We start from the raw sequence: 10,181 nt of genomic DNA, 5'->3' as shown, positions 1-10,181 counted from the left end.
TTCCAATTGTTGTTTAGTTTCTTTTTATTGAGTTTGTATTTTATTTATTGTATTGTAGTTCACAAAAAATTATATGCCACATGATTTTAAGAATAAGAAAGAAAAAGAAACCCCAAAGCAGTTAAAATTGGCGTCCCTGGAGTGTAGGCTTCAACAAGCAACCTTTATTTCTGCCAACAGCTGAATATGCAGCTTTCTACTGTAGATTCTTGTCTGCACAGCATATCTTGTCCTTCCTTGCAAGGACAACAGTGGTCCCTTATGGACAGAATGATCAGCATCCTCACAAAAATAAATTCCCAATGATCTTTTTTTTTTTTTTAAGAAGTACTTACGTTGGCCTTGCTGTATCCATGAAACTAAAGGAGGTAAGGAAATAACAAATTATCATGGAGGTATAAATATGGAAAGGGAACTATTAAGGCAGAAAAGGTAGAAATCCTTAAACCAGTACACACTGGTTTTTAAGTAATTCAGGTAACTTCAGAACTCATGATTTAAGAATTGCCTTTTCTGGGTTGGAATGTGAAATGAGCAGAAGAAGTGGAAAGAGGGGAAGCTGCTTTAGGTTCAAGCAAGCCATTGTCCATTAGCTTCCCGCCCTACCTAGAAAGGCTGGCAATTGAACCTGTTCTGTTTTGCATGCAAAGCATGTTCTGCACCACTGACCCACAGCTCTTCCTTTATTTGTAAGACTCCTATCAGTGTCATATGAGTAATATGATTTGTAATATGTGATGGGCACTTGAGTTCAAGAGTGCTCTCTAAAAGTGCACAGTTGTGAATTCATTTGAATAGGTGTTGATAAACAATGCACTTTTTGTAAAATATAAAGCTTTAGGGTAATGTGTACTTCTTACACAGTCCTTGGTTTCTGGTATGCTTATGGGTGTCCCTTGCAACACATTTTTTTTATGTGCAACCCGTAGTTTACCACTTTGCCCTTCACTCTTCAATAGAGGGTGGCAGTTACTAAACTAGCCACTAGGTGGTGGTGGTGATCCATCACCAATGTTTCAGTCTCAGTTCCTCACTAGCTTGGTTTCCCTGTCGGGCTGTTTTCACAGGCTGCACTTAATTCCAGGAAGCATTCAGGGCACTGAATTTCAAAGAGGTCAAGTGGGTGGGTGTGTTTGTGCAACAATTAAATGGCAGAGTTAAATCTACTCCGATCCTTAAAAGTATCCCAAGGAGAGCAACCGGTCCTGGTGATTTCAGCATGTAGGATAAGAGCATAGCAGTAAATTTTCTAAATCAAGAGAAACTCTGAGGGGGGTGTGGTCAGAAGGCACATAATGCAGCAAAACTCTTGAAACTATGCAGGTCTGTAACTGACTGGTCAGTGCCTGGATGGAAGACTACCTAGGAACTCCATGCTGCAGTGAGCTTAATGAGAAAAAGGTAGGTTCTAAATAACTCACAAAGGGTGCTGTGTTTCTGGTAGTACTTTCATGAACAGAGGTGGTGGAGATGTGTTTGAGACCCTGGAGCAGGCTTGCTCAACCTAGTGTGTGACAGATGTTGCACTGCGTCAGCACTGACCATTGGCCATACTCACTGGAGCTGATGGGAGTCCAAAACAAGGCTGCCCTGGAGGATGCAGAGTGCCTGCTAACTAAAGAAGAGGGGGAAATTATACCACCACAAAAAACATAACACCTCATCCATAAATAGCTGGCCATTTACCCATGAGGTATTGAAGGAAGTCCAATAATAATAATTTATTATTTGTACCCCACCCATCTGACTGGGTTGTCTGGGTGGCTTACAGCATATATAAAAAACTTGGTTACGAACACCACCTTCTGCCTCTATTATTCCCAAGGAACTTGTGGTGGAAGGGCAGTTGAGCTTCTACAGAAAATAACTGGGATGTAGCTGCCCAGTTGGGACACGGGTGGCGCTGTGGGTTAAACCACAGAGCCTAGGACTTGCCGATCAGAAGGTTGGCGGTTCGAATCCCCGTGACGGGGTGAGCTCCCGTTGCTTGGTCCCTGCTCCTGCCAACCTAGCAGTTCGAAAGCACATCAAAGTGCAAGTAGATAAATAGGTACCACTCCGGCGGGAAGGTAAACGGTGTTTCCGTGTGTGCTGCTCTGGTTCGCCAAAAGTGGCTTAGTCATGCTGGCCACATGACCCGGAAGCTGTACGCCAGCTCCCTCGGCCAATAAAACGAGATGAGCACCGCAACCCCAGAGTCGGTCACAACTGGACCTAATGGTTAGGGGTCCCTTTACCTTTACCTAGCTGCCCAGTTACTTCCTGTCCGTTTGGACCAAGAAGTTTCTCACTAAGAAATGCCATTCTGTGTGAAGGAATGTCTTGTTCATGTATGATCTGAAACCGTTTACCTAGCAGAAAAGGCCCTCCTGTGTTTTCTAAGAGAAGCTTCCAAGTTATGTGTGGCATTTGTTTCAATAAGTGGAAATAGATCCACATACTTCACTGACTCCTGTGCTCATTGACCATTGTATTGTCCTGGATGTCCCCCCCTCAAAAAAAATAAAAATGTAAGCATCCCACACCAGCACCTCCATGGCATACCTAAATCAACTTTATTCACAATCACTGTTATCCAATTCTCACACTGAATGGAATAGTCTTTTTTTATATATTGTGTGTGTATATATATATATTTATATATATATATAAACAAAACACAAAATTTGTTTTTAAATAAAGCAATTAAAAGATAAAATTCTCATTTCCTTGACATTGTATCACATGAATTCTAGATCCTGACACAAAAATACAGAGGAAAATGAAACCGATTGTGATAATGCTCCCACTGAAATGTTCTTCTGCATGAACTGCCTTGCACTTCTTTTTCAGCTTCTGTAAGCCGCCTCCATCTTTGGTCCTCAATAAATACATACATATCCCCACACTAACTGAGTGGAAGGAGAATGTTCTCCCTTTCACACTCTTCCTTCCCTTGATTCCATCTTCAACCAGATTTCTGTATGCCCAAATACATTTTTGTGCACGGATTGGCCTTCAAGCTTTGAACTTGCACGTGCAAAAGGCTGCTGCTGCTAAGGGGGGAGGAGGGAATACTGAATATCTCTTTAGGTGAAGGGAGCTGGCTTAGGTATATGTGGACACAACCCTGAGCAAGTCAAAGCTGGCAGCAACGTGATTGATTTTCTCTTCAGCTGTTGTGTAAGGATTTGAATTGGGCCCTTGGCTTACCTGGATAAAAGAAACAGTTTGCCTCTGGCAATGAGTATGATTGACCTTAGTTATGTGCTCTTAGCACATGTTGCCAAAAGCTTTTGTTTTTAAATTAAAACTTTGCAGACAACCATGTACCCCTTTAGCATGGACCCTCTTTCAGATACTTGTACAGTGTGGGGTTCTCTCTTAATTCACTTCAGTCCAGTTTCCCTTACTGGAATGGAACCAACTTCTCTGGTTGCCAAAAAGGTAATGAGTGGGAATATTTTCAAGTCAAAACAAAAATATTTCCTTCCACCCACAGTCCAATTATTAGGATTTCAGAATGCAGCTCCTGCAAATTAGCAACACCTTAGGAACACATGTAATTTAGTTACTTTAGTTTATCACAATCAATAACAGATTAAGCAAAAAAACAACAACCATTCTTTGTCAAGGCAAACCCTTTATTAGGGACATAAAGTGGATCCATTATTTGTTTTAATAGGCTGCAATGAAGGAAGCATTTTTTTTATCGACTTCAAAATATCCCTACTCATTAACATGGGGAGGATTAAATTTAAAAGTGCAGGCACTGCAATCTGAACAAGTTCCTTACCCCTACTTTGACACTTCATAGGAATGACTCAGTAAGGAATACAGCATTTCAGACAAGAGCCCATTCCAGCAGAAGCACAAAATGAGACGGTAAGTATGGCTCACCTTTTAAAAGCCTTACATTCAGGGTTGTATGTGAACTTCCTCTCAACCAGTGACTGACATCTGCAGGCTCAGGGGTTTGTTTTCCCACAAGGGAAAATGGAATGAATAAATCCAGGCCTCATATTTCAAACAGATTATTTGGGCAACCATAGAATTGTAGAGTTGGAAAAGACCACAAGGGTCATCTAGTCCAACCTCCTGCAGTGCAGGAATCTTTTGCCCAAAGCGGGGCTTGAACACAAAGTTGATTACTCTAGCTCCCCACCTGAACAGCACGTGAGTGAAGTCCACTGTTGAACATGTGCATTTCTGGATTAGGACCCATCTATTCAGAAACTAATGACATTTCATTTACTAGGTAAGAGTGTGCAGTCATTTGAAACATGAATGAAAAATTAAATGAGCCTCATTTACTCATCTGTTTTTATAGTAAATGGGAATTTGAATGAAAATTAAACTAAAGTTTTTCTCTGTTTTCAGCTGCATTGCTTTAGAGGCATTGCTTTTGCATTGAAGAAGTCTATGCACAGTTCAGAGAAATGTCACAGTAAGGGGGAAAGAGAGAGACCAGTGAAAGCTGTGTTCAGTTCACAGAGCATCTAGCCTGTGCCTCGGCATGCTTCGAAGAACCTATAAAATGGGGACCCATTCAGTGGGTCTAATGCCCTGGGGAGGTAGTAGATTGCATACCAACTGGATAGAAAACATCCAAGTTAAAACAGAAAACTGCCTGGGTCTTCCACTGAAAGCAATGGGAAAACAAATAGAAAATTAAACAAAAGAAACATTAAAAGTGACAATGAACCGAAAAACAAAACTATTCCTCACACACCCCTAGGTGTTTAGAAATGTGTGCCGTGTAATTTTACTAGCCACAATTGTTTGTAAAATAAGAAGTGTGCTCCCCACAGAAGTGATGCCAAAGGGATATTATTAAATGCATTTTCTAGAAAACATCTCTTCTAGAGGCAATATTTTTCTCATGCACAATAGCAGCATCAACTATACACAGCATTTTAATTATGAATTCATCATTTGAAGACATGTTGCTAGTTTCTATGGCATAGTGTCCTAAAATATGAAGCCCTGGGCTGAAGTTTCCCAAAGCACCTTCTCTCATTAAAATACATTCTAGGGAAATGTGAAAACTGACTGGCAAAATATGCCGAGCCTAGGAGATGTTTGTGTTGTTACAGTACTTTAAGCCTTTGGCTATCCTACCCCACTGTCTCTATTTTTAAAGAATTGCTTTCTCCCCCTTACCCCATCCTTCTCATCTATCGATATGCCATAATAATAATAATATAAAATACGTTAATTCATCTTTTGATATCTCCATTGCTATTGTGGATGCAACAATGCAGAGCTTCACCTCTGATTTTAGATACTATGTGAAAGCAAGATATATAGCCACAAATACCTTGTTCCAAAGCCATATATATTCACTTATCTGCTCATGTGGGGCTCCTGTCCCTACACTCTGCCTCAATCAGCTGAGTAGAGGCAGCAAATCTTTTATTGGGAAGGAAATACACCTGCAGACCTACTTCCTCTCTCCAGATAACGGAGGGAACTATTCAGGGAAGAGGAGCTCCTTGATCACAAAGAATCAGAACCAGATCAAGGTGAATGTGTCTTGCATGAAATCTCCAGACAATGCTGGCCCTGTCTCTTCCCTATGTTACTGCATATTATGTATTGCCCCAACTGCTGAAACAAATGTTATCTCTCTCTTTTTATACTGTAGCTGTGGAGGAGACTGGATTTGATGGGAACCTTGCAGAATGAACACAGCCTGTTTGTAGCCATGATTGTGCAAAAAGACTAGCTCCAAAGTAAGTGGGCATATGACTACAGCCTTAGTTTGTAATTTTCTTATCTACTTATGGCCATTGGGCAGCTGTGGGGAACCTCCAAATGTTGCTGAGCTGTCATTCTGATCTTCCCTGACCCAGACTGGTCATGGTGGCTGTGGCTGATGGAAATTAAGCAACTTCTAAAGGGCCAAAGGTTCCCATCTCTGCTGTAGGACATGAAAGGTAGTACGAGATGTTCTCTTCACACAACTTATACTGGAATAGATGCAATGAACTCAACGGAAGACAACACACACAGAGAGAGAATGGTCTTGTCAGATCCTGCTTCAAATGATCTTATGGTGCCACAGTAGGAAAGGGCTCCTGCCTTGAGGGGCATAAATTAACTTTCCATGTCCTACTTGCCAAAGGCAGAGATAAATCATATGGTTGTCCCATCTACATCTGGTTCTCTTATGTCATGGCTATGGAGTTTGAGGCTTTGTGCTCATTTTTAAAAAATGCTTTGCAAGTGGTTGACACTGCAGAGGGCCAGATGCAAGTTACTAGTGAAATGGGAAGCTGTTTAGGGATTTGAGTGCAGTTAAGAGAGCACAGATGAGCACCTCGGGGTGGCAAGACAAAAAGCAAGACACAATGGTTTTTGGTTGGGGGGGTGGTTAGGAAAAAATGCTAATTTATGTGGGCCAAGACTAGTGTGAGTGAGCAAACTCTTAGGAACTATAGCTTCTATTTTTGGTTTGTGACTAGGTGAGTCAGTTGTCCTTTATGCAAGGGATTGCTACAATCCACCTGCATTGTTTTTTATCCTGAAGTGCCTGTAACCTATCACATGGTACAATATCCATTGCCTTGATAAGGGTCTACTTAGATTGACAACCAACAGCAAAGTGCTTGCTGGCTCCCAGCCAGTGAGGAGTTGGCTGTGTGCAAATATTCAAAGTGGCATTTGCAGTAACATTTCAGCAGTTGGATCCAGTTCATGCAATGGCAGCACATGACCAAGCCAGCATGGACGGAGGGCCAAACCAGGCAGGCTTTTCTTTTGAACACCACATGCGCAGGTGGTCATATGCCCAAACAGAGGCAATTTTAACTGAGGCCTTTTCTGCACATCCAGCAACATGGACACTAAATTTCAAGAGGTGCCATTGCTTAGTATTGCACATCACAATATCTTTACAGATCATGAGTCCTAGGGGCAAGTTGACTAGGAATGCCTGGATGGGGGGAAACCAGTTATCTATATTCTTTGGACCACACCTGCGTGAGGCAGGTGTCGATGAGGTGGTTCAGCAGCCACTGTGCTGATCCCCATAAACCAAGGATGGGGAACTTGTGCCTCTCCAGGTGATGCTGTACTACAGTTGCCAATATTTCTTTCCCTTTGCTATGCTCACTGGGATGTATGGAAGTCGAATGATATCTAGAAAGCCACAATTTCCCCATCCCTATTGTAAACTGTGGATTAGCTAGGTCCAGCCCAGGCTGAAGCACTCCCAAGTGCTCAGACAGAAAGTAGGAGAAGAATCAGTCCAGTCCAGGAGTATTACCATGCTGGGTATACTTCAAACAAGAGTCTCCTAACTTTTTCCTTACAGGCAGCGGCTGCTAGGTGTTGCAGGGAACTGGGTCTTTTAGAAATGCTGTGCCCCAATCCTCTTGGTTTTTTTTAAGGACATCTGTATTAAAGGGTTTTCTGCCTTCCCGATATGAGTTGGCCATCATTATATTTACAGCCTCAATGTATTACAGGCAACTCTCCATTTGCACAGGGGCTGCATCCCGCAGTGAAAAGCGGCACGCACACAACATGGGAATTGCCTGTACATTTAGCCTGGCGTGACTCTGATGAGGGCAAGTCTGTCCACTAAGTTGGTGAAACGAAACACTTTTCATTGGGGGAAATGAAAATCTCAGACACCAGCAATCCGCTGTCCTTTTCCAAATCCTTTCTTAATCTACCTCTTTCCTTACCTAACTCTCTCTGGTGTTCATATTAGGGAGCTGAGGCTGATGAACTGGGCTGCGGGTTTCTCTCAGCTGGGGTATTTGGTGGCATTTCAGAAGTAGTTAGCCCACTTGGTGCCAGGTGACGATAAGCTGCAGTTCCGGATGCATGTGGGATTTGTCAAATGGAACACAGAAGATAGTGGAGCTGCTGAAGAATGAGGCCTTGTTATTGTCCATCACAGCACCATCAGCTGCAGCAAGGCATGGAGGGAAACACCAAGAATTCAGTCAAGCCAGGTAGATTCACAGTGCTGGGAGCAAGAAAGGCCAAAACAACTGTCCTTCACATGTTGGGAAGAATACTTTAAAAATCCTTCATAAAACCAAATAAACATTTTTTAAAAACTAAGACAAACTGCTTCAGATCTCTCTTTTTTCATGATAACAAAATAGATGCAGCTCTGTGTCACACATTCAGCTTGGCCAAAGGTTATTAAATTACCGATGCTTTTACTTTCCTTAAAAGCAGAGACAGATGTTCAGTGTCCTGATAAAAGGCCTTTGTGTGCCTTCTTCCTTATGGCTTCTAAAATGCACTCCATCATTTGCAGAAAACAGGTGTGAAGGCACCCCTTTGGCCATTGAAAAAGCCTCCTGGTGCAATGCTTTAAAAAAAAGAAGGAAACCAGTGGGTTTGGGAAAGCAGCAGGGGGGATGCTCATAAAGGTTGCAGTGTCATGCTGTAGCACTATCAGCAGCTGCTTCCAAGGGTGGGGTGAACAGACTGGTGTGGAAAGGAAGAGAGCATTTATAGAAAGTAGAACTTGAAGGCTGTCAGTTAACAGTGAGACTCCCGTGTGCAGCACAGTACAAGAAGAAGCACCCAAAGATCACCTTCCTTAGCACCAGCATACGCCACATTCCCTTGGGATCCAGCTGCCACTGATGTGCATTTGTGGCCACTAGGAGAGCTGGCAGAGGCAGTTCCTTCCCATCGGAATAGACACTTGCAAGAGATATTTCTATGGGGGGAGGCCATCCCTCTTGCTCCGGCAAGTGGTTTCAGTGCTCACATGAATTGTTCTTTTTCTACTCCACTTAAACGTCCAAAATGTTGAATTCATTCACATAATGAAACTGCTAACATACCCAAGAAAATCTCATTATTCTGCATAATTTGATCCTTGCAGGAAGGTGGGTGAGTGGAGCCAGAGCTAGGGAAAGAGGAGGAATGCAATTCAACCTTTCTTGACGGATGCACATCAGATTGTTGTCAGTAGCTCTCTGCTAGATGCCAAGGAAGGAAGGAAATGTTTCTACCTCAAATTTCTGGGATTTGCCCACATGTAGCAACATTCAGAGTTAGTTGCACAGGGAAGGATGGGAATTTTGGCAAGCTGGACAGCCCCTCCCCACCCTGTTCTGTTGAGTTGTCATAAGAGAGCATGTCCCCTGCTGCCCCTACCCTTTTCCTGCCATGCTGCTCTAGGTGCTGCGATAGGTCTTGATGATGTCCTTGATGGCACGTCTGCAGATAGGACAACAGGCATTGGCCATCTTCTTGAGTTTGAGCCCGCAGGTGTAGCACAGACACATATGTCCACAGGAGTAAATCACGGTATCTACCATGTTCTCATAGCAGATGGTGCACTCGTCATTCCAGGAACCTGAGATGGAGGGGGAAAGGGGGGACTCTGGCATGCTGACGGGAGAGTTTGGAGCTGTGCCTGCAATACAAGAAATGCTGTCACTCTTTTTATATGTCATCATCTCCACCCAGGGATATCAAAAACAAGATTGCTGGTCCAACATATCATATTCTAGAGGTTAACAATGAGAGCGAGAGAACATCACCCCACTTCTGTAACTCCCAGCTGCATCTGTCTGACCACTATCAGGATGGCTAATACTGTGCCAGATGGACCATTCATGGGTTCCAATATGTCACTAAATGTACTCAATTTCCTGCAGAGGTCAAGATTATCCCTCCCCCTCTTGCAGTTTCTACTAAAATGTGATGGCCAGCCATGATCGATAGGATACTGCAATACCAGTACAGAAGCACAATAAGCTTCAGAACGTGGTGTCCTCCCCCAATTGCTAGCAGATTTCCCTAGCTCCTGTAGTCTTTTCATCCATCCACCTCTCGGTCAGTGTCAAATATATTCCAAAGTCACCGATGGCTTGGATCTTGGAAGCAAAACCCATTTGTGCCAAAGAAAGAGGTGTACACAAATTAGTGCAACATAGTCTAGTCTCAGAGTCTGGAGGCTCTTTGGGCGTATAAATTGGATTTGAATGTGTAACCTGCACACAAACATGCAACTGCGTGTTACTTTTGTAGTAAAAGTGTTACTTTTCTCCCATAAGTGGATTTGGTTCTCTGTCCGTGTCTGTAAGAACAGAAGTACAAAACTGCATCTCCAGACAACTGTCTCATTGGTCTGTTGGGGTGGAGGGTAGCTCTTCAAAGTGATGAACACTGGGCATTGATAAATTTCTAGAGAACAATAATTCGCCACAAGGCCACTT

At 42.9% G+C, this 10,181-nt stretch overlaps 1 protein-coding gene across 2 annotated transcripts in view; it reads right to left on the bottom strand.

Annotated features, from left to right (window-relative positions):
- Positions 1-2,038: 2,038 nt before the first annotated feature.
- The window catches only part of NEURL1 (neuralized E3 ubiquitin protein ligase 1), a 133,401-nt gene continuing 125,258 nt past the window's right edge, over positions 2,039-10,181 (bottom strand). For both annotated transcript variants that reach the window (XM_081006173.1, XM_081006174.1), the window contains exon 6: positions 2,039-9,376. In XM_081006173.1, the coding sequence (XP_080862299.1) occupies positions 9,135-9,376 (242 nt within the window). In that variant the 3' untranslated portion in view covers positions 2,039-9,134. The remainder of the gene's footprint in view (positions 9,377-10,181) is intronic.

The sequence above is a fragment of the Podarcis pityusensis genome (assembly GCF_964106645.2).
Source record: "Podarcis pityusensis genome assembly, chromosome: 5".
Lineage (NCBI taxonomy): Eukaryota > Metazoa > Chordata > Lepidosauria > Squamata > Lacertidae > Podarcis > Podarcis pityusensis.
The sequence above is the reverse complement of the archived record's forward strand: the minus strand, read 5'-3'. Positions and strand labels throughout refer to the sequence as shown.